General features: G+C 51.5%; 8 protein-coding genes across 8 annotated transcripts; 4 read left to right on the top strand and 4 right to left on the bottom strand.

Annotated features, from left to right (window-relative positions):
* Nucleotides 1-382: 382 nt before the first annotated feature.
* dbp4 (RNA-dependent ATPase HCA4) lies at nucleotides 383-2,803 on the bottom strand (the record flags this gene model as incomplete). Its single annotated transcript, XM_056655174.1, has 1 exon — nucleotides 383-2,803. The coding sequence occupies one exon, from the start codon at nucleotides 2,801-2,803 to the stop codon at nucleotides 383-385; it is 2,421 nt and encodes an 806-aa protein (XP_056513201.1).
* Nucleotides 2,804-2,936: 133 nt separating this feature from the next.
* Nucleotides 2,937-3,741, top strand: NUU61_004591 (uncharacterized protein; the record flags this gene model as incomplete). The annotated part of the gene is made up of 3 exons (XM_056655173.1): nucleotides 2,937-2,999; nucleotides 3,063-3,106; nucleotides 3,213-3,741. The coding sequence occupies 3 exons, from the start codon at nucleotides 2,937-2,939 to the stop codon at nucleotides 3,739-3,741; spliced, it is 636 nt and encodes a 211-aa protein (XP_056513200.1).
* Nucleotides 3,742-4,048: 307 nt separating this feature from the next.
* Nucleotides 4,049-5,080, top strand: NUU61_004590 (FAD synthase; the record flags this gene model as incomplete). Its single annotated transcript, XM_056655172.1, has 1 exon — nucleotides 4,049-5,080. One exon carries the CDS (start codon nucleotides 4,049-4,051, stop codon nucleotides 5,078-5,080), a length of 1,032 nt encoding a protein of 343 aa, XP_056513199.1.
* A 539-nt stretch (nucleotides 5,081-5,619) lies between these two features.
* On the bottom strand, nucleotides 5,620-7,705 carry NUU61_004589 (uncharacterized protein; the record flags this gene model as incomplete). Its single annotated transcript, XM_056655171.1, has 5 exons — nucleotides 5,620-5,914; nucleotides 5,974-6,291; nucleotides 6,349-6,443; nucleotides 6,508-6,688; nucleotides 6,741-7,705. The coding sequence occupies 5 exons, from the start codon at nucleotides 7,703-7,705 to the stop codon at nucleotides 5,620-5,622; spliced, it is 1,854 nt and encodes a 617-aa protein (XP_056513198.1).
* Nucleotides 7,706-12,361: 4,656 nt separating this feature from the next.
* Nucleotides 12,362-12,978, top strand: NUU61_004588 (uncharacterized protein; the record flags this gene model as incomplete). Its single annotated transcript, XM_056655170.1, has 2 exons — nucleotides 12,362-12,539; nucleotides 12,722-12,978. 2 exons carry the CDS (start codon nucleotides 12,362-12,364, stop codon nucleotides 12,976-12,978), a joined length of 435 nt encoding a protein of 144 aa, XP_056513197.1.
* A 401-nt stretch (nucleotides 12,979-13,379) lies between these two features.
* NUU61_004587 (uncharacterized protein) lies at nucleotides 13,380-13,736 on the bottom strand (the record flags this gene model as incomplete). The annotated part of the gene is made up of 1 exon (XM_056655169.1): nucleotides 13,380-13,736. One exon carries the CDS (start codon nucleotides 13,734-13,736, stop codon nucleotides 13,380-13,382), a length of 357 nt encoding a protein of 118 aa, XP_056513196.1.
* A 1,133-nt stretch (nucleotides 13,737-14,869) lies between these two features.
* NUU61_004586 (putative cell morphogenesis protein (PAG1)) lies at nucleotides 14,870-23,088 on the bottom strand (the record flags this gene model as incomplete). Its single annotated transcript, XM_056655168.1, has 6 exons — nucleotides 14,870-18,349; nucleotides 18,398-21,319; nucleotides 21,373-21,720; nucleotides 21,788-22,021; nucleotides 22,075-22,802; nucleotides 23,067-23,088. The coding sequence occupies 6 exons, from the start codon at nucleotides 23,086-23,088 to the stop codon at nucleotides 14,870-14,872; spliced, it is 7,734 nt and encodes a 2,577-aa protein (XP_056513195.1).
* A 1,372-nt stretch (nucleotides 23,089-24,460) lies between these two features.
* cprA (NADPH--hemoprotein reductase cprA) lies at nucleotides 24,461-26,616 on the top strand (the record flags this gene model as incomplete). Its single annotated transcript, XM_056655167.1, has 2 exons — nucleotides 24,461-26,251; nucleotides 26,320-26,616. The coding sequence occupies 2 exons, from the start codon at nucleotides 24,461-24,463 to the stop codon at nucleotides 26,614-26,616; spliced, it is 2,088 nt and encodes a 695-aa protein (XP_056513194.1).
* Nucleotides 26,617-26,829: the final 213 nt, after the last annotated feature.

Below are 26,829 nucleotides of genomic sequence, written 5' to 3'. Positions count from 1 at the left end.
TAGGTTCTGTTGTATTGTTCATCGGTAATTTCCAAGGGCACAAAAATCACATGACACTACGAGGCATAATGACACAATTTTCGAGACCTCATCTTCCTGCTTATATTGCTCTCATGAAGCAAAATCTCACCATTTCACCATATCTGCTGATTCAACTAGCTACAGAAGCTAGAAAGCGAAGCGTAGTCGTAGGTCTTGTACCGTAACATGCCCTAAGCAGTAAGCCCAGGTCTACGTGACATGGGTCCCATGGGATGAAATTTGAAGTCAATCGGTCAATATATACTGATGCATACACAAACAATGCTTTTGAGAGCTCGCTAGGAAAGAAAAGAGAAAGAAATGTACGCCAAAGCACATCTCATCCATACAATGTCGAAACTCAACCCAACAGTCCACTGGCCAGCGCTTCCAGATCGCCCAAGGTGTCGATCCGAGGCTCGGCAGGGACAGCAGACTTGGACTTCTTGCTCTTGCGGGGCCGTGGCTTGTCGTTGTCGCCATCTGATTCGGACTCGACAAAGCGGGCCTTCTTGCTAGGACGGGGCTCTTCGGGTTCGGACGCAGATCCAAGATCGATGTCGTCGACCGGCGCCAACTGCACGCCACGCTCCTCGGCGGCCTCTTCGTCGGCGAGGGCACGGTCGCGGGCGCGACGCTTTTCCTTTTTCTCGCGGCGCTTTTCGCGCACAACTTCCTTGTCCTCGACGTCGGCACGGCGCGTGCGCTCCGCCTCCTCGGCCACGAACCGCTCGCGCTGGGCGTCGGCGTCGCCGCGAGCTTTGAACTGCTCCTCGTCTTCCATCTCGTACAGCTCGTGTGCATTGCCGTTCTCGTCGTAGACGAGCTTTGTACCCTTGCCCTTGAACTTGAGAAGCTTCTTTTTCGACTTGAGAAGCTTCTCGCGTCGCTTCGAGTCGATAACCAGCGGGTCCTTGCCGTCGATTTGCACCGTCTTGGCTTCCTTTCCGGCGCCCGAGGGCTCGGACTCGGACTCGTCTTGGCCCAATTCTGCGTCGCCAGCGGCAAACCGGCGTTTAACAGACAGAAAGTCGTCGTCCTCGTCGGCATCCTCGATAGCACCCTTGGAGGCATTAGGTGCCACCATCGTGCCATCGTCGTTGATTAGTTTCGAGTAGTGGCCCGCCAGCACATCCTGGTTCCGCCGCTCGAACATCCGGTCGAATTTGGTCCGTACTTGGTTCTCGTCCTTCTTGGTCTTCTGAGGTTTGTCCTCTCCATCTGAATCATCGTCTGAATCATCACTGGAAAGCTGATTCATCCTCCATGATGCATTCTTCCGCTCCTTGGTGTCGTCACCCTTGATAAATTTAATACGCGGTGCACCAGGGAGACCCAAACTGGCTGCGAAATCTTCCAATGGAAGCTGTTTGATCTTGAATGTCTCCTTGTCCTTTTGCACGTGAACAGACTTGACGTAGGAGATAAAAGCCTTCTGGCCCAGATACTTTAATTCTGGGTCCTTGAAGCACATGTTCTGCAGCTGATTCCGGATACTTTGCTGCTTGTTTGCTTTAATATTAATGCGCTCAATGGGCACTTTCTTGTGTTCAAGTCGGTTCAACATGCCCTTCTCCTCGCTGGGGTCAAGGAATAGCACGCCGCGACCAACTCGCTCGTACCGAGCGGTACGTCCCACACGATGGATGTAGGTATCAGCGTCCTCGGGGCAATCCATTTGGATGACCCAATCGACGGCTGGGAAATCCAGACCACGAGCAGCAACATCGGTAGCAAAGAGAACGGAATGTTGGGACTGGGAGAACTTAGTCGTAATGTCCAGGCGGCCACCTTGTTTCTGTCGGCCGTGCAGATGCATCAACGGGATACCGGGCTGGAGATGGCGGAAAGACTCGTAGACGAATCGGACCTGTTTGCCCGAGGACAAAAAGACCACCGTTTTGGACTTGAGATTGCTGCGGATAAAGCTCCACAGAGTATCAAGCTTTTGGGGCAATGGCGTGACGACGTAGTGTTGCTGCAGCGTAGACGGGGTGGCTGCCGCGGCTGCTTCATGGACAGCGACATACTCAGGATCCTGCAAACTCAGACGAGCCAGATCCGACACTTTCTTTGTCTGAGTAGCACTGAACAACAATGTCTGTCTCTCCTTCGGAAGGTGGTCGACGATCGCATCCACCGTCCGCTGGAAGCCCATGTCCATGATTCGGTCGGCCTCATCCATGACCAGCATCTGTAAATTGTGGGTTTCGAACATGGCCGTCTGGTCGAGGTGCTGGAGCATACGCCCCGGCGTGCACACCAAGATATTCATCCGTCCCAGTCGTTCTTGTTCCTCGCGCAAACTCTTCCCGCCGATGATCAAGCCGGCAGAAAAGGCATGGTGTCGGCCCACCTTGCGCAAAACCTCGAAGATTTGAATGGCCAACTCGCGGGTAGGCGACAAAATCAGCGCGCCGAGGCCATCGTATTCGGTCCACTGCTTGCGGTACAGGTTCTCGAGGATGGGGACCAAGAAAGCCAAGGTCTTACCGCTGCCGGTTTTGGCGGCGCCCAGGATGTCGCGGCCTTTGAGAGCATGGCTGATCGCGCGCGACTGGATGTCGGTGAGGGTCTTGTAGTGAGAGGCTGAGAGACCAGAGGCCGTGGGTTCGGAGAGTGGGAGCTCGGAGAAGGATTTGATGGAGGTCTTGAGGTCGAGATCTTCGACCCGCTGTACGAGCGAGGACAGTTCTTCCTGTCCGCGCTTGCGTTTCAGGGTACGTCCAGAGTCATTCTGAGGCTTCGCAGCCTTTTTATGAGACGCCCGTGCCGGAGCCATGGTGCTGTGGTGTGATGGTTGAGGCATCAAAGCGGGCGGTGAAAAACTGCTTTTTTTCTTCGCGATGCTGACTCATTCACTGATAAGCCGCTTATCTCGCCAGCTGCATCAGTCTCTCGCAGACAACCGCGCCATGTCCGACGACGATCAGGATATCTTTGACTCCTTGGAGCGTGAAGCTTCAGATTTTACCAAGGTATGAATCACTCACTTCTCTCCCAAATGCTTGTTGCCTCCAGGTGAAACTGACCCGCGACAGGATGCCGAAATCGACCGTATCCGGAAGGCTTTCAGTCTCGATGCGTAAGTCTACCAGCTCTACCTGCCCACAGGATGGTTCTATTTCAATTCCTTCTCCCTACAGCGTTACAGAATACAGTTATAAACCATGACACTGACAATCCATCAGCTACGCCGTCCTAGACCTCCAACCTGGTGTCCCCGACAAGGACATTAAGATCCAGTACCGCAAGAAGTCGCTTCTGATTCACCCGGATAAGACCAAAAACCCAGCAGCACCGGATGCCTTCGACCGACTCAACAAGGCACAGACAGCGCTACTAGACGAAAAGCAGCGCGCCTACCTGGACGAATGCATCTCAGATGCGCGGCGACTACTGATCCGCGAGCACAAATACACACTGGACTCACCCGAGCTCAAGACGGACGAATTCCGGGTCGAGTGGCGGGCAAAGACAGTACACGTCTTGCTTGAAGAGGAAGCGCGCCGACGCCGACAGGCCAAGGCGCGCATGCAGGAAGAAGGACGGGAGAAGCGCAAGGAGGACGAGGAGATCGAGGCACGGAAACGGAAGCGCGATCAAGACAAGGCGTGGGAGGATAGTCGGGAGGAGCGCATTGGGAGTTGGCGCGATTGGCAAAAGGGGCGGAAGATGGACGACAAAAAGAAGAAGAAAAAGATGAAAGTGCTGGGATGAATTAGCTTAGAGTAATATTCTTTCGAGTTGAGCGACTCGAGGCGTTAGGGATAATTGCAGAATATGCCAACATGCCAACGGGTTCTCCGGTTGTCCACGGTGTTCCACAGATAAGCTGCGGGGGACGCGGGGCGAAAGATTTCACATCCTCCAAGGCATCTCCTCTGGATAATCCTCTGCTACTCGCCTGCCACTGACACCTTTCGGTCCCTTGCAATCGATGTCGGATTAGACAATTTCGCTTTTGGATGCCGAGAAACCTCCTTTCCCTCTCTCTCCGTCCGTCGAGCAATTGAGTCAATCCAAAATGGCTGAGCCCGGTGTGAGGACTACGCATGTCCCGGTCTCTGCAGACACACTGCGCTCACCGCGCCCGCAAGACCATCTGCGACCCTTCAGACCGGTGCCGGCATCGGCATCGGCGACATCGACATCGACAACATACTCCACAACTGAGCCATTGACGACCGTATATACCACACAACCAAATGGAACAACACGCACATCCACAATAGACGAAGCCGACGATGACGATGACCTCCCTGACCTCCCGACATTAGTCGCGCGCATTTATGCCCGAGTACAAGCCTTCCTGTCCGAGACACACCCGCCCGAGTCGCTCCTCGCATCGGTCCAGCGACAAACACAAATCTCACTAGAGGTGGTATGGAGCGCGCTATCGCAGTACAAACTCTCCGAACTATCGGTCTCGTACAACGGCGGCAAAGACTGTCTGGTACTCTTGATCCTGTTTCTGGCGGGACTCCACCCATACCCGCGCCACACGCCGAATGAGTTGGACGCCGGCACAGCAGCAGCGGCGCAAGCGGTCGCAGCAACCGTCATCCCCGCCATCTACGCCCTCCCCCCAGACCCCTTCCCCGCCGTCGAGGACTTCGTCGTCACCTCCGCCCAGGCCTACCACCTCTCGATCACCAAGTACACTACCGCGCCGCCGCAGACCACGCTGCGCTCCAGCTTCGAGGACTATCTGAACCGACACCCGGGTATCCGGGCGATCTTCGTGGGAACACGACGCACCGATCCGCACGGCGCGCGGCTGACGCATTTTGATCGGACGGATCGCGGCTGGCCCGATTTCGTGCGTATCCATCCAGTAATTGACTGGCACTACGCCGAGATTTGGGCGTTCATTCGGCACCTGGGTTTGCGGTACTGTTCGCTTTATGATGAGGGATATACGAGCTTGGGTGGCACATCGGATACACATCCCAACCCGAGGCTGCAAGTTGGTGCAGACGGTCCCTCCCCGGACCGGCAATATCTGCCAGCGTATGCACTAACTGAGGATGTGGAAGAGAGGCTTGGGCGGAATTGAATAGAGATGGCGATGGAAATTTATTATTTACATAGATCAAGATTCCCTGTTTGGCCGCTCCTTCATAGATGGTGGGCTGCGGATGCGGAGGTTGCTCATGCACCGAGAATGAGGCAGTTGTTGGGCTTTTCTTTTGGATGCAAAGACATATTTCATTAGACTACGAATCCATCGAAGCGCAAAGTCGAAACAGAACCGCAAGAAAACATGCATCCTGACCAGATAGAAAAAGAAACATGCCCCCTTTTTTATAACTGAAATCATCCTCGCCGCTCCACCAACCCCTATAAAAATATGCAAACCGAAGAAATAAGGAAACGCAAAGCCATTGGCAATAGAAAGACAATCGAAGAACAGATCATCTCGCAAACACAAGGCGTAGAAAGAAAACATACTTCAGCGTACATTCTGCGATTGGTAACACATGCCACGAATGAGGAGTGAGGAATAGTCGATCAGAGGCATTTAGCATTGGCCTCAACCGAGACCGTGCATGTAATGCACGTATAAAAAAGCATCTGGGGAGAGTTCCGAACATCTCAAGTGCACGAACGGGGCGTGGAAATGATAATCTCCATGCGAGAGGACACAGGGGACACGGATCCTGCCTTGTGGTTCTCCTTTCGTGGACTTGACATGTAGGAGCGAGGCTCGAGGGTGGGAGATTCCGGCATCGCCGTCTTAGACGATGCACCAGAGATATCGGTCATAGAGCGACGATTCATGGAGAAGGGTCGGGCACGGTAGACAGGAGTGTGCTCGAGAGCATTGAGACTGCGAGAAGACAGGGAGCTTTGTCGCGCACTGCTTGTTGCCTTCTTCGCGAGAGGGTAACTGTGGCCTTGGTCAGCAGGGCAAGAGAGCTGACATCACAAATCGGATTTGGTACATACGTGGGAGAAATCGAAGTGGCCGGAGTCCAGTTGGAGCCCGCTCCAACTGGGGATGTGTAGCTAACCTGAGAGTTGGGTGTGATTTGAGAGTTGTTTTGTGGGAAGCGTTGCAGAGACGGCGACGGAGTCGATCCCTGCACAACTTCCACGGAGTAGTTGTATTCTCCAGCGCGATAGGCACGGCGCTCGTTGCTCTGTTGCTTTAGCATCTTCTGGGCCTTGGTATCTGCAAACCGCAAGAGCAACTTCACGCCATCCTCCTTCGTGATATTATGGAACTCGCCCAAGACCGTCTCGGCGATGTCGCGGGTTTCAAAGCTGAGACATGGTTTAGGACCTGTGCAGCGAGATAATGAATTTTCAAATATCACATACCGTGCAAATCCCACTTCCTTGCTCACTCCCGTTTTTTCGTCACGGCTGATCTTCTCGGACACCACACGATACGGCTCGAAATGGCGGCGCAGGTCCTGTCAAACAGATCAGCAAAAGTTCACGGTAGAATTGACGAGTACAGTCATGTTTTTTCCTTACTGCTTCAGTCCAGTCGATTGGGATATTGGTGCAGTAGATGTTGGTGGAAGACCTGTCCTCCAAGTCCTTGAGACGCGAGTTGCGAGACTTTTGGGCAAAGCTGGCCTGGTAGCCAAGGTAGAAAAACCCGCGAATGCAATTCTCACAAGACTCAAAGTTGTAGTATTGAACAAATCCGAACCTAGGGATTGGTCAGTACGAAATACGCAGCGCGGCTTCGTAGACTGGGGTACCCTTTGCAGAGGCCCGTGTCCAGATCAACAATCGCCTTGCAGCGCTCGATCTTGCCGAAGCGAGCTGCATATGCATTCAGCATTTCATCGGAAGTTTCTGGAAGAAATCCTCGGATGTAAACATTGGTGATCCCTTCACGGTTCTCCAGACACTTTGCGAGGGTCAGCTCGGATGGGTTCGTCCACATGGCTGGCACTGCACGTGGAATGGGAGGATCTTGCTGGGTCAGTGCCTCCAAATCCTGAACAACATAGCCATTGGTAGTCTTCATCATTTGAAAGGGAAGGGAAAGCGATCCAAGCTGGGGGAAGACACTGCCGTAGGGGTAAGTTGACATAGCAGAACCATCCAAGCTAGGAATAAAAGTGGTTGGGAGGTACTGAATGTTTCCAGTGTTTTCCGATTGAGGTCCCTTCTGCCCATCAGCGGTATTCCATCCATTTTGCTTGTTCACGTCCTGCAAATCGTAGTTCACGATATACGGCCAGGAAGGGTACGTCGTGGGAACCACGGGATTGATGTTCGGGTAAACACCCGTTGAGAGGTAGGGAAACTGGCCCAATTGGTCTGTGTGGCCTGGCACCGAGTTTGGAGCGAAGGAAGAAACCTGGGGGAGACCGTTGAAAAGAGTGGAATTGGGAACCAGGATGAAAGGGCTGTTATACGAGGTACGGTTGTTCGCCGACCAGTCGAGGTTTGTGTTCATCGCAACTGGCGCAGTCCCTTTGGGAGCACCGAGCTTTGGACGAGAATTCTGAAGATTCAGGCCCCCGAAAAGATGCGACAAGGCCGGGCCATTGGCCTCGCGACCACAAGCATTATCGCGAGTGGAGACGTTCGTGGCTTGGGAATAGCCAGACCCATAGGGCGTACGAGGGTCTTGCGGATGGAATTGGCCCGACTGATAATTTGATGCCTGGCCAGATCCGGTGGAGCTGGTCTTCTGGGAGGTTTGAGGATGCATCATGTGGTGCCCTAAAGCGACACCATGAGCTAATGTCAGTGATATTCCACAAAGAAACGTGATAGAAGGCCTGATGGCATTGAGGTCCCGAGTGGCCCATTCATCGTTCCATGATATGGCCGGAGACATGGACTTGTGAATGAATGACTGAAAAATCGCACCTCGCGTTCTTGAAGAGACATATATAACTCGATTGCCAGGGGAGACCGAGAACTGCATGGCCACATCATTGTCAGTCCAACTCATCCACGGTGCATCCTGTTTTGGTGAAAATACAGAAAGGACCCGAAAACTTACCCACGCCCAATGATAGGAGCAAGTGATCCTTTCTCAATTCGAGACAGAAATATGACAATATGGCAGTGGGATTCAACCCACGGCGTGCTCAGACAGTGGGAAACGAAGGGGCAGGACAATGGAATTCAGCACGGGTTCGGCCAGCACCGAGTCAATGGAGATGGCAATGGAGATGATGATGGGACTGGGGATGGCGATGGATGGGGATAGTTGATGAGGAGAGAAAGAAGACAAGCGAGCGATGGGCAATTGAGGGTGCTGGGAGGGAAGGAGCCCAGGAAGACCTCACCTGGGAAAGAATGAGGGACACGCCATGGTCGATGAAGAAGGAAAGAAGATGAAAGTCACCTGGCAGAAACTGCTCACATTTAGACACCACAGGCATCCCAGACTATATCACCTCATAATATTCATCTTACTCTAATGCCAGACTGAAATATAAACTCGCCATAGCTTTGTATCTCCAAAACCCGCTTTATAACTAAAGTGAGAATATAGGAGTCTATATGTCTGTGGGGGGTTCTGCGATATATCACCATACGATAAACCCTCATGCGGTGGGTATTATCGAAGATAACTGGACCATAGACGAGTGTTGAGGCGCTTGCAGAGTCATAGGAGGGACAAAGGAAATGAAAGACTCATCGTCTTATATAGTTTCGAGATTGTAATAAGGAGAAGATGCGACTTAACGATAGAATAGTTCATGATACTCAAACTGTATAGATACACTTCCGTATAAACAAAATCGACGATTTTGCTTCTATAAGTAACCTCGAGAACACCTCTGGGTTGTGAGCCATTGGGACACGTGCAATACGAGTTTGACTGGAGATTAATAAAAAAAAATTATTTCCAGGATTTTGAAGATCAGCATGACGCAGACCGGTACACCCTGCCCCAATGGTGATGGCGCCATGTGGTGGCATGTAGTTTCGATGCTCGAGGACACATCCACAATTGATCCACCAGAGGAAGAACCTTGCCCCGTCACCGTCTCATCAAATTGACAAACGTCTTAGAAATCCAAAGCCGGACGGGCCAGGACTTGGCTATCACGCTTAGGGCTAGCATGCATTGGCGCGACTTATTCTCGGCCAGCTGCCTATGAACAGAGTCCTCCCGGCAGAAGACAATAGTGTGGACAGAGAGCGCAGCAAACGGCGCAGGGGCACTAACCCGAGATTAGAAACATATGAGAGAGACATGGACGAGTTTGGGCATACAGATGAATGAGGCCGGAGTGGATGATCCCTGCAGTTAAAAAGTCTTCTGCAAGACGAGTAATCGAACCTGCAGCCATTCGTGCCTGTAGATCTCTTGCGGCCTCTACGGGTGAGAGATTGTCAACCACCTTGGGGCGGAAGAGAAGTATGATGCAGTTCCTGTGTTGCGTTCCACCTTCGGGTCGGTAAACTAACTCGATGAAGTAGGACAAAGTAGACGATTCCTCGGGTTGGTTGGCATGAAGATTCGATTGCGTCTGATTATTCGAGGGCCATTGTACAGAATCACGGCCATTTGCGTCAGTGGGAAGTGATTGAATGCCCTAGGCTGAATTGTTTTGCTCTTGGAGGGGGAAACTATGTGAGCCATCTCCTTGGACAGAAGCGACAGAGCTGTAAATAAAGCCAGGAGAAATTTCTCGGCGAGGTGTCTGACCGTCAGGTATTCCTCTAGCTCTCAGGGATTGTCGAACACCGCGTTGGTTCCGAGATGAGCCATGACTCTTCCGAACATACCTGCGGCGGGGTGTTCAGCTTCGGCTCGGCTCGCGGAAATTGTTTTACAGAAGGTAATCACATACTTGCCTCGTTTAGACTCGATCAGTTCGCAGTTGATTCGCCATGTCCGACAATGCCAACATGGCTGCCCTTCGTCCACATCACATTTCACCGTCTGGCGTTGCACGCCTTACAGGCGACTCGGGCTCGACCAAGAGGAGTATTAAGGGTGCTTGAAGGCAAGATAATAGTGGGGTTCTCTGCTGATTCCATTATCAAACACTCTTTCTGCAGGGTGAATGCTGACGCTGTGACATAGACAAGTCGGCGAGGTTAACAGAAGCAAAGAAGCCGTCGGCTACTTCCGAAGTAGAGATTCGAGAGGCCGCGGCGACTCACTGCATGACTCATCTCGCACATACCCGGCCTGCCCAACTGTGTATACTCGGGCACCCAGCTAAGGGGGGCCCAAAAATGCCAAGCGGGGCCCAAAATTTGACCTAGTTTTTGGGCCCCCGTCGACTCGCTTAATCGACCGGGGCCCAAAGAATTTCTTCTTATGTAAGCTAATTTTATACACAAATCTTTTTTTCTATCTTTTTTATTCTATATCTGTGGTGGTGAGGATGGATGAAGATATATCTTCGTTTCTTTGTTTACATTTTTGTATACCCCTCTTATTTTCTTTGTTTGTATCGTTGCTAGGTTTTGCATATGCTTTGGAATATGGATTTTTTGTATATATTTAATAAAAAATCACTATAAATATTATAAATATAGAGATATGAGGTTATATAGAGTTGATCTATGGATAAAGAAAGTATTATTAGTAAGAAATTTCATTATGCATAAAATATTTTGGGCCCCGGTCGACTTAGTGAGCTGGGGGGGGCCCAAAAATTTCGGCGTAATATTATCCCGTCTGTTGGACCCCTCTTGGCATTTTTTGGGCCCCCCTGGCTGTAACCCGGTGTATACTCCAAGGTTCCCGGCGTATTTAGTCTATTTAGTCTAGACTCGATGGTCCTTGGAATGCGGGGGCTGGTTTAAATAAGCACAATGAATACAAGAGTAAAGCTTTTCATAAGTCTTTCTCATAGCGGAATCTCCGACCAGAAATTCAATACTTTAGAAACGGCCAAAAAAGAATCACTTATTGCAACTAATGCCAAGCACAGTGATATGCAACCATAGTGCACAGGAGCCAATAAAACAGGTCCGGGTTACAGCCAGGGGGGGGCCAAAAAATATGCCAAGAGGGGTCCAACAGTCGGCCCCCCAGCTTACTGAGTCGACCGGGGCCCAAAATATTTTATGCATAATAAAATTTCTTACTAATAATACTTTCTTTATCCATAGATCAACTCTATATAATATATTCAAAGATTAATAAACTCATATCAGATATACTATAAAGAAGATGATCTAACGCATAAATAATACGTTGACTGGAAGATAACTCAGACCCTGGCTCAATCGGGGTAGTTTCTCGTAGTGGTCGGAATCGGGGTCCAAATAAAGGATTATAGAAATACTGTGAAGGTGCTATGATATAGTAGATATAGAATAAAAGAGTTGTGTATATAAAAGTAGCTTAGATAATAAGGAATTCTTTGGGCCCCCAAAAACTAGGTCAGATTTTGGGCCCCGCTTGGCATTTTTTGGGCCCCCCTTAGCTGGGTGCCCAGGCTCGCTTTTGTAGTAGGGGGCTTCCTAGGCAATTTAATAATATTAGAAGATGTGAAGTGGGTCGTTGAAAAGTGGGTCTTCCGTGATCCCCCTCTAACCCCCCTCTATACGCGCTATATTTGTAAATCTTTGTTTACGGCCTACGTGTCTGCTTTATACGCCCGTTTTTTCGCCTATCCTCTATTACCTAACCTATTCTAGTACCGAATCTCGTTTTCTGACTCTATATGTATAGCCCTTTTATATCTACCTGCCTATCTCTGCGGCCGTTTATAGTCTCCGACCTTAATAACGATCGTAAACGCCTATCCTTTAATACTAATATCTCTATATTAGGTCCCGCTAGAGAAGTTGTCGCGTTTATCCGGTAACTATCGCTCCTTCGGATACGCTATAGTTATAATAATAATTTCTTGGCCTAATCCTATTTAGCCGTCCCCTCGAGTCGGACCCACAGCATTTTCAACGGTTGGTCCTCCACACCGATACGCAAATATTTCTCTTTATTTCTCTTCTTTATTATATACTTAGTATATCAAAATCCAACGAAAATGTCGAAACTCGCCTTAATTAGGCCTATAAAGCAGTATAACGCGATTAAAAACCAAAAATCGCGTCGTTAGCGCGCGAATTCGACGTTCCTTATTATCGACTTCGCGCTAGAATTTATGGTCGTCTACTAAGAATAGCTAGAGGACGAACAGCTGAAGATGCTGTAGGTCCAACTCGAGGGGACGGCTAATCTTCCATCGCCAAGATCGGCCCCTATTTTAGAGTCGAATCGGGCGGCGTAAAACGGTCTAAATATAAAATTGCCCCTCCCGGGGTGTCGTAGGGCACAGGGGGCTGAGACGGATGTCTTTAGTATAAAGAGAGAGTAGGATACCCCCTTCATTCAGGAGCGATCATTCACCTACAATCCATTAAAAGCCCCGCCCATCCCATCATGCAAGTCAAGCTCCTTTTCGCTGCAGCCGCTTTCTCGGCCCTCGCCAACGCCTCGCCAACATCATCACCTAGCCCGACACCGACACCGGCTTCTAACGAAGGGGCCTTGAGGAAACCCCCAAGGTTGCCGACGACGCGACGGTTGAGCTCAGGAACGACGATGGCATTTGTAACGTGTACTTGCACAATGTGCTGGGATGCACATCTGGTACCTCGTTAGAGAAGGGCATGGGCAAATACAACTCGGATACAGGATTATGTGAACAGAATAGCTGTATGTGCCGCAAGACTATTGTCCTTGTTGCCCTTTTCTTTTCTCCGTTTTTGGCTGGGAAAATAAATACTAAACCCTAACTAGGGGGAACGACAACAAAGGGCAAGGAGCGAGGCCCTTCCGACGAGGATGCCTGGCCGTTCCAGCGCGAAGGTCCCAATTTCTGTGGCGGCGGAGACGTGTCACTGTATTACAAGGGATCGGAGAATACTGTCTTCTTGAAGAAGGGTAGTGTTTATTTCAGCAACGGCCAAGGCAATTATATCATCCAGGTTGGTCTCAAGCCAACCAAGGTCAAGGTTGCCGGGAATATCAAGTCAATTGAGCAGGGCTGGGCCTAGGTAGGCTCAGTGAATGGGGCCCTGGATCTCTTGACGGGGTAACTAGATGAGGGTTCAATCCCTAGGAGACTAGCCATAGGTCTGACGGTCTTTGTCTCCGACAATGAGCTCTATCGAGATGGAACCTCACTAGGAGGTGGTTATTTTTGACAGTGAAGAGGTGATAGGGTCAAACAGAATGATTCTCAGTTATACACCATCGAGTCTTCACTTACCGTACTTTGGTCTGCTTCTGCATAGCTGATTAGCGATTACTTTCAGCGTGGATATGTTGCATTTATGACTAGTAGACACTACATTTTCCCCTCTGCCACATCTACTCAAACACCTAGTGAGACTAGAATTAACAATACGTGCTCAATATAATTTATTAGCATATTATAACAAGCCAATGCCGGCCCCTATATCGATTTTCTTTCCCCGATAATACCCCAGCTATCAATATCGACCGGAATATCCGGGATGTTATTGATATCCTCCTCGCACCAAGCCTTAACCTTCAAAGTCCCACCATCTTCCGGCAATAGCCCCGGCGGCAGCAAGAGCAGATTTTGCGGCGAATTCTTGCGCAATATCGCCAGACGCACCGTCTTACTGGGGTCGAACTCGTGCGCGCCCGGCGGCAGTTTATCACGGTGTTGCTCGACGTACTCTGCACTTCTTTTGCGGATATAATCATCAATCACCTCGTTTCCCGCGTCCCAGAGCTTGTTGTTGCAGCCGTCGGTCTCAGGGAGCCAGATCTTGGGTACCTTCATCCACCATGCCAGCCATTCTTTTTTGTCTGCGGTAATATGGCAGGTCCTGTTGTGTTTAAAACAAGGATTGGTTAGTCTATTTTATTATCTATCCTCGGATGTCAGGGGTGGGGGGAAGTGTGTCAACAAACCAATCGCCCTTTTGCATCCAGTCTCCTCGCCCCGGTGTTGTGTAAACTCCATTACCGGCTCGCGCGCGTTTTGGCGAACGGTCATACATCAGATATTGACGTTGATTGTAGAGCTTCCCTTGTTCCTGGATAGAATACAGTAAGTAAACAAGAAGAGAAGGGGGGGGGGGGGGGGGGGGGAGTCGGAAGCATTGAACATACAGGGTGGACGGTTCTATAGGCAATGGTAAGACGTCCTGGTTCGTCTATTGGTGCAGCCACGCAAAGGCCGGCTAGGGTGACCAAGAAGAATAACAGCCTCAGCAGGCTGGCCGTGGTCTCTACCATTTTCTGTGGATCCGGCCTGGTGCAGCAGGGGAAGAAGTAGACCTGTCAGGGGTCGATCTAGAAATAAATCATACCCAGGAACAAAAGCAAGAGAGAGAGAAAGAAGAAGAATCCATCAAATGAGGCTTATGCTGTGGTTTAAAATAGCAGTATCACTGAAAAAGACAATTCAAAAATATTCGGCCCCCGTTTCAGGATCAGGCTGTGCAGATTGACACCAACACCTGCCATTTCAGGAAAATAATAATTAGGATTCCTAAACACCCAAAGGATTCCATGTCCGAGCGAAATCAGAGAGAGAGAGATATGTTATATCCGTGGACCCGACTACAACCTCCTTCCAGGCTCTTTCCTGACTGTGACCGGGCACAAGGTGCGCCGAAAGTATCTACATGCCACCTTTCGTCCATGCCTAAAAGCAAGATTCAAAGTATGCACGAATGGACTTGCCAACTGGTATTGATAGCGAGTGCAAAACGCCCGAGACGTAAACATCTACCAACTTCCATGCGATAAATTTAGTATACAGATATCCGGCGCTCAGCGCGACACATTGCAAAGCTGATAAGACAGACCGAGGGTATGTGATCGAATCCAAACGCCTGTGGAAAAAACACGGCAAGAAATAACAAAAGAGAACAAACAAATGATATGCAGAAGTCACACGGGGAGAAACTACCGCGGTGATGTCGGGTGGCTGGTCGGGCCGCCGGACAGGTACTCCTCCGGCACTTTGGGCACACGCGGCGAGTTAGCCGTCTGGACTATGGCACGGTGCTGAGCGCGGAGCAGGTCGCGTTGACGCTCTTTGTCCCGGTTGTTGGCTGCGCCGCCCGTCAGACGACGCATGCCGCTCCGGATCATCGACTCTAAGGAGTGCGAGCCGTCCGTGGCGCTGCGGACCATTGACGGCGGGGGAGGGCCGGGTTTCTGGGTTGTTGGGCGTTCGTCCAAGTCAGAGTGCACTTCTTCCACCTCCTCGTCGGATGCGAATGCCGAATCATGGGATCCGACAGGTGGGGTGGCATTGGGTGCCTGAGGTGTAGTGTGGACAAAGAGGTTGTTGGCGGGCGAGGTAACAGAGCGGGTGTGCGATACAGGTCGCAGCGTCTGTGTCGAGCTATGTGGTGTCATATTCGGGGAAGAATACACACCCGAGCTGTCGAAACGGAGCATCGGCGGCCGAGATTCAGCGAGGCCGTTGTGGAACGACGACGTGGAGCCAGTCCGAGCAAGAGACTTGCGCAAGATCGGTGCTGTTTGCTGATCGTAGAGATGGGCATTGGTGTCCACGTAGCTACCGGTAAACCCCCGCAACATCGGAGGAGCCACTGGGTTAAGGGTTGGAGTGGTGCTCTCGGTTTCCTCGAAGAAGTCATCCAAGCTATCTAGCTTCTGGACAATGTCCCCAATGTTGCCGTCCGTCTGCGTGTCAATCGATTTCATGGTATCGGCCCTCATGGGGAAGAACGGTTCGCCGTATTCCTCCGCATGGAACTCCACGTCAGGATTCATCGTCTCTGGCGCAGTCATGTCATCGGCTTCGGCACAGGTGTAGAAGGCGGCGTGAACATTATTTCGAGTGACGCTTGACTGGGTTGCTGGCATGGGAACTGACCACCCCGATGGCTCTGGAATACCGTACAGACTTTGGATACGCTCGTATTCTTTGCGTATGGCGCGCGACGAGGAGGCCGAAGCCATACTCATTCGAAGATGGTGCCGCTCCATTGGGTTGCCAGAGACAGTCATGATATTGTCTAAAACTTCCAGAGCCTGGGGGCAGAGATCGGTTTGTAGAAGCCGCAGTAACGGGGAAATCAGATCTGGGCCATGGCAAGTCACCTCGTTCCGACGCATATCGACCTCGGGGATCAAGACGCAGAGAATCTTCATGGTTTTGATCCGGAACCAGTCCGTCGTGTTGGTCAGAAGACCCATGAGGAAGATCAAGCACTGGAAATCCAGATGTGGGAAATAGTACGACTTGATTTCGGTGATGATGTGATCCAGGAACACATTCTCCGTCTTGTACTGTTGGTTCGCAAAACCAAACAAGGACGCCGCTAGTCGAGGGCACCGCTCATTCTCTGCTACACGAGCAAGCAGACTCGCACGCATAATTGGCTTAGGATCATCAAAGTCCTGCTCAAAGCATTGCAGAAAATGAGGCAAGTTGGCCAGGACAGCAAACAGCTGCCGAGTTCCATCTCCAAGAAGCTCATTGTTCGGGAGGCCACTCAGGCGATGGAGAAGGTCTAGCGTGCGATGGAACGACTCAGATGATTTCAGCCCTTTGAAAACAAGGTCCTGAAGTCCATCGAATCCACCCTCCCACTTTGGCGGCTGGCCCTCGACTAATTTAGTGACCGCGACGGGGTCACTCAGATCGACCCGGTCAAGGAACTTCTCTAGCATGCCGATGGTCTCGATGAACTCAGTTTCGTGAATCGTATTGAGACAAGCGCAGGTCGTCCAGAACAGCTGGGGATAGTGCAACAGATCCGATGGGGCTAGTGAGCTGATGATAATCTTTAACGTAGTCAGGATCTCCATGGAGAATGTCTGATAGTCCGTTTCCTCATCCGCAATCGTGTTTGAGAGCCGGGCAAGCATGTCCGCAAGCATCCGCGAATCCAACGAGGTTGAGATGCAACGGAAGATTTGGAATGACCTGCATGCCAGATGTCGGACGGGGCATGAGGTTGCCCAATTCAATGCCTCTTTGGCCCACAAGTCACCAATGCCTTCATAAGCAAAGCCGAAAAATTTGATAACGTCACGGGTCACAGTGGCCATAGATGTCGGCACACAACGTTCATCGGCCTCTTCTTCTTTGCCATGGTTCTCCTCATATTCCCATACAACTGCAGGGTCACTCTTGCGAATCGACTCAACAAAATCTTCGACAGACTGCCGAGCTCCCGCCGGGTCATCGTCCTCCAGCTTGGCAGCCACGAGCTCATGGATAAGGTGAACGAGCATCTCGCGAGCCGATTCTTGTACGGTCATAGTATAATGATCCCAGAGAATCAGAACCACGTGAAGTATCTTGATAACGTCATCCTGGGCTAGCGTAACGGGAGCAACCATCAAATCCACAAGGAAGATGAGCGCAACCTGGCCGAGAGAGAAGCCAGCTTGTTTGTTCCCCACAGGCAGTACCGTACCGAGGTCTGCAACATATGGGAGGCTTTTGATGTCAGGGGGAGCAGGAGTGAGGTCCTTCCGTTCCTGTACCATGTTTTTCGGCACAACTTGCAAGAGGAAGAACTCGATGACCTTGGATCCTGCGGGGGTTCCTGACAAGAAGACGACGACCTGCTTGGCATATTCCACAAAGTTCTGCTCTTTGCGCTCCAGGCACAGGCTGATGATGAAATCCAAGACCAGCTGCACATTGCCCCCATGGGGGCCTGTCGCGAGTGCTTGCCACAATGCTTGCACCTGATTAGGAAGTATGCTGCTGCAGCGAATGGTGATCTCGAAGAGATTTGCGAGGAGCATGTAGGATCTGGCAGTTGGGCCGCCATTTGGATCAACTTGGAGCTCCATCGTTTGAACCCAAGGAAGGATGGCCGCAACTATATTCCGCTGACTGTCCGGGCGAAGAGTGCGGAAGTGCAATGAAAACTCCGAAAACAGAGTAAATGCCAGGTCAGAGTGTTGCGTTGCCAGACGCTTCGAAGTTTCAAACTGTGCGAGTTTATACACCGCCGGTGTTTTGTCTGAGATACTGATGTCAAAGTCCTGCAGCCTGGAGCTCTTCTGCTGCCGTTCCTCGAGTCTTCGAAGAAGCTTAGCAGACTTCATCCGGATCTCGCGCTTTTCGCTGCCCAGAGTCACCAAGACCGCGCCTAGGATTCTCCAGAATCTCAGTGGATAGTCCGATTGTTCTATAAGCACCTCCGAGACTACCTCGAAGTAGCTTTCAAGAGATTTGGGTCGCTCTGTCACGTAGCACATCTCGATTGACCGCTCCATCAGATACGAGTGCTCCTTATTGTGGATGATCAGGTTTTTAAGAGCTCGGCGCCCGATTGCATGCCACTTGTCACTGATGGTATTGAAGATGATATCAATCCAGGAGAGCATCCGAACCACATCGAATTGGAGAACAGAGCCACTCTCGGTAGTGATGCTGATTGGACCAGCCTGTAAAAGTTAGCAGAAAATTCATAAGACATATGAGTCCGAACGTACACAAAGAGAGGCCATGGCACTAAGGGCTGAAGCCCGTAGGTTCTTCTTCTGAATCTCCATGGCAGCAGCTGTGTTTCGCATTTCACCAGTCTCGTGTGGCTGGGCCATTGCAAACTTGCGCATGTTGTCTTCTCTTTCGGAGATCTGAGCTTGATTAGGTGAATAGCCGCACCAGTCTTCCATGAGAGAGAATGCGGATTTCCTCGACTCAAAGGGCATCCAGCGCGAAGGGTCTTTGGTGCGGTTGATCCCCTCGAAAAGTTCCTCCATCAATCCGCAGTAATGGAATCGCAGGCGCTGGAACTCCCAATCATTCTGCACCTCGGCGTCACTCAAGAAGATTCGGATGTCTCTTGCGTAGGTGATCAGGTTATTCACGATCCAGTCGTCGTTGTAAACCTCTGGTTCTTGGAGAAAGTGAGATGTGAGTTTGTACACATGAGTGACTTCGGTGCGCAGCCGATCAGTTTTCCTGTTTCGACGGGGGCTGCTGGGAGTGCGATAGTGAGAGCCAATCCGGATCTTGGCTTCCTCGTTGCAAGTTGTGACTGCATATTGCAACGACTCGAGAAGGGTACGGTAAAGGTTTTTGTGGATAGACCCAAGGGCCACGACGATTGCGCTTCGAATGGAATCCCTTTCTGCAGAGAGGAGGGGAATCACAAATGCAAATAGGCTTCGAGCCGAGCTGATCTTGTCCTGGGACTGATGGGCTCCCTTGGAAGCCTTGCGGGCATGTTGAGCATTGGCCAGTTGGCTTTGGGATTGGGCACCGACGTTCGTGACGGTGGTGCAGGCCATGACCAGATAAAGCTTCCATTGCTCGATCAAAATCTCTGCCGTCATGTTGCTCCTCGCCAGGGGTCGGGTCTGGTAGCCATCGACTGGACTATACTGGGGGACTCTGGCACTCTCGGCAAGAGATGTGATCATTTTGTGCATCTGGACGAGACGCGCGCACACAATTTCCCGGCCCAAGGTTACGGCAAATGGGCAGGTCTCAAAGCTCACGCGAATGATGTTGGGGAAGACTTTTGCCCATAGTGTCGAGTCGTAAGAGACCTCGCTGCTACACAATTCGATGAGAGTGTTTTGCGATGCGCTCCTTCTTTTTCCCTTCTGGATCCGGCTTCTCTCCGCGACTGTGAGCTGCTCGTCATTCAGATCCATTATTTGCTGAGAGTCAGCTTCAAGGATCCGGATAATTCTTGTGTTTTCTTTTCCAAGGGCGCTGTCAAATTCAGTGATCAAGCGCAAAACATTGATGGCGAAGGCTCTGACTCTTCTCGATTGCGAGCAAAGAAAGAAGAGACCATGAGACTCGATCTCCTCCACATGAGCGAGAACACTCGACAAATCAAGGTGGAGAGCCCGGCTTCCAGTGGCAGATTTCTCAAGCTGGTCCATGGCTGCTCCTTTGGTCTTTTGTTTGATCTCGTCGATCCAGATACGAAGGAGCTCGACGTAGAGTCTCAGTGTAGACTCGATATGGCCTGGCCCGAGCATACCTTCGTCCGACATGGTCGAATAACGTGCATCGAAGTTGAAAATAAATCGTGCAAAGCCGATTGTGACTTGCTGGGCATGAGCCTGTCGCGCAATAGCCTTGAGCGATTCCGCGGAGGAAGTTGCGATATTCCACTGAACATGAGCGGTTCCCGTGCATAGGAGGTTGATGAGCGAATTGAAAGGAATATGATCCGAGAGGCACCGAGGCAGAGCCTGAACGGCCACATGAAGCAAATCGTAAAACCCTTGCTTTTGGTCCACAGCCGTGATGTGATCATCGCGGCGGCCAAAACCGAAAGCTTCGGAAATGGGGGTTTTGGGAGTAACCCCGCCGAATTTCTCGTCCAGGACCGCTTGTCCCCCAAACGTGTTGTCACAGAGGAGAGTGATTTTTCCCAAAACCTCGCAAAAGCGGAGGTGGTATTCTCGGACATTGTCACTCAACCTTGCCGTATTGACAGGGTGCCATGACGAAAAATCGGTCTTTTCCGAACCACTCGCCGCCTTGAGCTCGGCGACCAGATGCGGCCGGTGGAAATAGATAGGGGTTGAAGCGTCCGTAAATGGATTTGGCAGCGAGCCCGTTGGAAATGGGGGGCAGAGTTGATCGCTTGTCTCGAGGTCGGACATGGTCGCAAGAAAGGCGCGAATACCAATAACCATCTTTTCCGGTTCCATTTGCTCGATCTTCAATTCTCGGCCAGACAAGAACAAATCAGAGTTGATCAAGGGAAAGATGATGTGTCTGAAACAAACATCGGGGTGTTTGAATCCGATCATTCGAACCAGCTGGATCAACGGGTCTGCGAAAGGGGGTTCAGCGCTCAGGTATGTCCTCCTTCCTGTAGGTAACGCAATCTTCGTCACTTCTTCGACTTTACGCAAAGTAGTGGTCGGGGAATCGGAGTAGCGGAAAAAGTAGGTCCACACCAGACGACAGATGGCTTGCAGCGCTGGTGCACGTGTAGGTCGATCCTTGAGCCGCGCAGGTAAGCTCGATACCATCGAAAGCCACTGGGAAGAGAAGGTCTCCTTGTTCGAAATGCAAAGCAAGAGCACATTCAGGGAGAAAGACGCTGCCCAGTGGCGAGGCTTGGTGAGCAGCTGTGCCAGGCGCGGTTGGACCAGATCCAAGAATTCCTTCCACCGAGGTAGCGAAAGATCACAGGTCGGGTTAGCCGCCACGGGAAGAAGAAGCTTTTCGATCACGTAGCAGTAGGCCTGTTTGATCCGTTGTCCATGGGCATAAACGAACAGGCGCGCCAGTGACCGCATGAAATCGCAAGCCTTGGGCCATCCTTCAGAAGTTATAGGCAGGCGAAGGTATCTCATGCCCAGAATCAGGAGCTCTGCTTTGGCATCTCCGTCTCGTGACGGTGTCACTCGCGCTTCGTCCTTTTGAGATCGGTCAAGCTCGGTTAAAAACCGATTGGCGACGCTGGTAAAGTTCGATTCACTCATGATACCCAGCAATTGGCCATAGATCCTCCAGTTCGCCATTCGGAGGGGGATGCCGAGATCTGATCTGGATCAACAGTTTTGATCTGGCCAAACACAATATCTTCGAGGCGGTCTGCCATGTCAAGGGTGATCGAAGCCAAACTGCTCTGATTGAATATTTCGATCAAGACTCTGCAGACCAAATAAACAGAGACTGTCGCGCGTCGCTCAACCATTGCGATGTCATCCTGGCGACCAAGTATAGCCGTCGACTGCTGCGGCCGCTCTACAGAGGCCGCTTGGTCAGCATGCATTTGGGTTGGCTCTGTATTTCGGCGCATCAAAAGGCCATTTTCTGTGGCAGCTGATTTTGACTAAACCCGGCCCATCTAGTCAGTGGTTCGTTCATCTCCAATGTACCGATTCAAGGGAATAACATACTTGGTCGTTGGTCATCTGCCTCGCGGTGATAGCAGCATCTCCCTTGGCCTTCCGCCAGAACATAATGGTGTCGATCAAAGGCTTCGGTTTCTGCCGGGCGATATGTCCCAAGGCAGATATTAACTGGTCAAAGGTTGGATCGGCTCCAGGGCCGCAAACCTCTTCGACGGGAGTATCCGATTCTCCCAGCCTCATAATTGCCTGGTTGATCTTACTGTCGGCTTGGCCAACAAACTGGAGTTCCCGTCAGCAATCCTTCGTTCATCACCCCACAGCATGCCACGTACAGAGTTGAACAAATGATGTAACGCGTATTCCCCAACCGTCTTGGATTCGGAGTGATGTTTTGAGTGCGAGCGACTATGCGACCGCTCCCGCCTTGACTTGCCCCCCGAGTTCATTCGCTTGTGGGCCATATTCACGGGAAGACCGTCCATTGCTCCGATTGAATCAGTGTCCTGTATCGTGCTTAATGCCCCCTGTAATCCATGGGCCGCCGCTATTGCATTCGGAGTCGGGTAGTTCGCAGTGCCGTCGAGCTGATCCATCCTCCCCGGTACCGCGGTGTCATCAAATCCACCGCGACCCAGCGACGCAATCAGCTCCGGGCTCAAGGGACTTGTAGAGGCGGTAGAGCCAGCCATGCTCGGGTTTCGCGAGTGTTGCATGCCATGAACAATCGAGGTTTGGCGATGGTGACCGTACGAGTTAGACGGGCGGCGTTCCAATCCCGGCTCATATCCAGGAGATCGGGCGTTTGACACGTCGGGGCTTTTGGAACTGGAGTGACCGCGTCGGACTTGTAAGGTCGGAGCGAGCACAGAGGGATCAGCGGCTCTCCCTCGGACGGCAGAGGATTCGCGACTGTGCATTGGCGTCGACTGGGCAGTCCTCGTCCCTCGACGGTCCGCCGGGGATGCCAGATTGTGGAGCGACGCGACTTTTGGGTCGTCAGGGATGAGGGGCAGCGTCGGTTGCTGGCCGGGGCCAGCAGCTTTGGCAGGGTGAGATGCCACTAAGCCAGTGAGATCACACGTCAGAAAGGCACTTGATGTGACGGCATCGCATTAAGGCGAGGGGGGGGGGGTAGACGGGGGGATCTACTTACTGGCCAAGATCACAGATTCATTGCTCGGAGCACCTCATGCAGGTAGCCGTGTCGAGTGTGTCAGTGAGCAGTACGCTGCCCATGGTGGCTTTGTTTCGGCAAAGGGGGTGGATGAGAGACGGGCAGAAGCTGTTGGCTTTGACACGGAACCACTTTTTTTTTATCAATAACTTGCCTTATTCTGTTTGGACATTGTCATTCCTCTGTGCCAATTAATTCATCTACAATATTGTACAATGTTATACATTATACATCTCTATATGTTTCTTCTTCTATTCTCGATCTCCTTTTATTCTTGTTGATGTGGACATCGTCGGGCATCGCTCGTCTTGGCTCTTGAGTCTTGAGTTTCGGGTATGTGACAGGTTTTGCTTCTTTATTTTCATCTTTTCATCTCTTTATTTTTATTTTTTATTTTTTTATTTTTTTTTTTTTTTTGAAGGCTAAGATAGCTGGATGGCGATCTTTCATGGTTCACACCGTCATATCCCTGATCCCTCTCTCCCAACCCTTCATCCTCTGACATTCCAGCAGGCCAACAATCAGCGAACAGCGGGGTGAAGGAACCTGAAACAAGTAGATCTGCGGTCTCTCTCACATGGGGAACCCGTGGAGTCGCGTGCAGGGTTACTCCGAGGGGAATCTATTCGGTATCTGTTCCCTGGTGGCCTTGGATGTCAGGCATTAAATATAGAAGTGAAGATATACACACACCCCCACCGGGGGTCAACCCCGGAGATGATATTTCCCCACGGGACACAAGAATCAAATATCAAAATATCGATTAGCAGTATTTATAGAGATTGCGTATAGAGAAACAATCCTCACAATAATAGGAATCATAGCTGGAAAGACCGCGGAATCCATCCGCCCTGCATGAGACGGAACTGCGAATTCCAACATACTCGACAGAACCGGGACTGTTGCCACACGGCATTCTCTGGGCTCCAGTTCCATGGAAAAGAAGAGAAACAGAAAAATCGAAAGAAAAAAGAAACCGCCAATCTCCCGACCAACCTGCCGAGTGGCTAGCCGAGTTCCGCCTTCACAAGCATGATAGAAATTGGGTTAAGGCAGAGCCGATTCTTTGCTCCGGGGGACTTGACTTGCCCTCGGTCTCTATCTATACATCTATACCCATACTATCCATAGTTATGGATCTCCCCACATCCCCAGAGTGTATATAAGGCTCATATACGAAATCAATCCATTTTTGCATTTCTTCTACCTTTTTACTCTTTCAATCTATATACCCGTGGACCTTGACACATCCTGCACATGTACGCAGCGGTGAAGATCGCTCCACTCCGACCGGACCGAGCCAACACCCCCGATCGGACCACTCTGTCTCTTCCCTCTTCTTCCTCTCCGTGTGATTTAGGGGTCCCTGGACGTCCGGGACAGTGCTATTTTAATTGTCTTTCATATTAGTCCATCTTTTGGTTCTTTTTCACATTCTCTTCTTTTTTTTTTTTTTTGGTCTTTTCCCTCTCTCCCGGGCCAAACGCCCCTCCTCTCCGCCTCCTGAGAAATTCCGCCACTGCGAGAACCCCCCCTCCCGTACGATGGCGCAACTCGATACGCTCGACCTGGTGGTCCTGGTGGCCCTCTTAGTGGGTAGCGTCGCATACTTCACCAAGGGCACCTACTGGGCCGTCCCCAAAGATCCCTATGCCTCGTCCGGGGCCGCGCTGAATGGCGCCGCGAAGAGCGGCAAGACGCGCGACATTATTGAGAAGATGGACGAGACTGGCAAGAACTGTGTGATTTTCTATGGCTCCCAGACCGGTACCGCCGAGGACTACGCCTCGCGGCTGGCCAAAGAGGGCTCGCAGCGTTTCGGCCTGAAGACCATGGTGGCCGACATTGAGGATTACGACTACGACACCCTGGACAAGTTCCCCGACGACAAGATTGCCTTTTTCGTTTTAGCAACCTATGGCGAGGGTGAGCCGACCGACAACGCAGTGGACTTCTACCAATTCTTCACCGGTGACGACGTGGCCTTTGAGAGCGGCGCCGCCGCCGACGACCAGCCTCTGGCGTCTCTGAAGTACGTGGCTTTCGGTCTGGGCAACAACACCTACGAACACTACAACTCCATGGTCCGCCAAATCGATGCCGCGCTGATTAAGCTGGGTGCGAAGCGCATTGGTACTGCGGGTGAAGGTGACGACGGCGCTGGCACCATGGAAGAGGATTTCCTCGCCTGGAAGGAGCCCATGTGGGCGGCTCTCTCGGACGCTATGGGTCTGCAGGAGCGTGAGGCTTCCTATGAACCGGTGTTTTCTGTTACGGAGGACGAGGAGAAATCCGCTGAGGACGAGTCTGTCTACCTGGGTGAGCCGACGGCGGCCCACCGCGAGGGTCAGGCCAAGGGTCCGTACTCGGCGCACAACCCATTCATTGCCCCGATTGTTGAATCCCGCGAGCTGTTCACCGTCAAGGACCGTAACTGTCTGCACATGGAAATTAGCGTTGCCGGTAGCAACCTCAGTTACCAAACCGGTGACCACATTGCTATCTGGCCTACCAACGCGGGCTCCGAAGTCGACCGGTTTCTCCAGGTGTTTGGACTCGACGACAAGCGTGACTCGGTGATTGGTATCAAGGGCATTGATGTCACGGCCAAAGTTCCCATTCCGACTCCGACTACCTACGATGCTGCTGTTCGCTACTACATGGAAGTGTGCGCCCCAGTCTCCCGCCAGTTCATCTCCACCCTGGCCGCTTTCGCTCCGGACGACGTCAGCAAGGCCGAGATTGTTCGCCTGGGTAACGACAAGGATTACTTCCACGAGAAGATCACCGACAAGTGCTTCAACATCGCCCAGGCGCTTGAAAGCATCACCTCCAAGCCGTTCACTGCCGTTCCTTTCTCGCTGCTCATCGAAGGTCTCAACAAAATCCAGCCCCGGTACTACTCCATTTCGTCATCATCTCTGGTGCAGAAGGACAAGATCAGCATCACCGCAGTCGTCGAATCTGTTCGCCTGCCGGGTGCCTCGCATGTCGTCAAGGGTGTGACCACCAACTACCTTATGGCCTTGAAGCAGAAGCAGAACGGCGATCCGTCCCCCGACCCGCATGGTCTGACTTACTCGATCAACGGTCCCCGCAACAAGTACGATGGTATCCACGTTCCGGTTCATGTGCGCCACTCCAACTTCAAGTTGCCGTCTGATCCGTCCAAGCCGATCATCATGGTTGGCCCCGGTACCGGTGTGGCACCGTTCCGTGGTTTCATCCAGGAACGGGCCGCTCTGGCCGCCAAGGGCGAGAAGGTCGGCACCACGCTTTTGTTCTTCGGATGTCGCAAGAGCAGCGAAGATTTCCTGTACCAGGATGAGTGGAAGGTATGATTTCTCTTGATTTCTCTCCATTTTCTTTTCAATGTCCATTTTTGCTGACCTTCTTTCCTCAGACCTACCAGGACCAGTTGGGTGACTCCCTGAAAATCATCACTGCTTTCTCCCGAGAAGGCGCCGAGAAGGTGTACGTCCAGCACCGCCTGCGTGAGAACGCCGAGCTCGTCAGCGACCTTCTCAAGCAAAAGGCCAACTTCTACGTCTGCGGTGATGCCGCCAACATGGCCCGCGAGGTCAACCTGGTGCTCGGCCACATCATCGCGCAGCAACGAGGCATGCCGCCCGAGAAGGGTGAGGAAATGGTCAAGCACATGCGCAGTAGCGGCAGCTACCAGGAGGATGTGTGGTCATGAGTGATGATGTCTCTCTCATATTTCTCTTCCGCTCTTCTTTGATCCGTCTTTTCTCGTCATATCTTCTCATGTCTAGATGACCGAGCATATATACACTTTTCTGTTCTGTTGAATAGCCTTTTTTTTCTCGGCGGTTCATGTATTGAATTCAATCAATTCACTTCCATACATGGATCTATCAGCTAAGCTGTGTGCGGATGATTCCTATGGACC

Source organism: Penicillium alfredii, assembly GCF_028826965.1.
Source record: "Penicillium alfredii strain IBT 34128 chromosome Unknown utg000005l_segment0_segment0, whole genome shotgun sequence".
NCBI classification, from domain to species: Eukaryota; Fungi; Ascomycota; class Eurotiomycetes; order Eurotiales; family Aspergillaceae; genus Penicillium; species Penicillium alfredii.
This window is presented reverse-complemented; position numbering and strand designations above follow the sequence as displayed.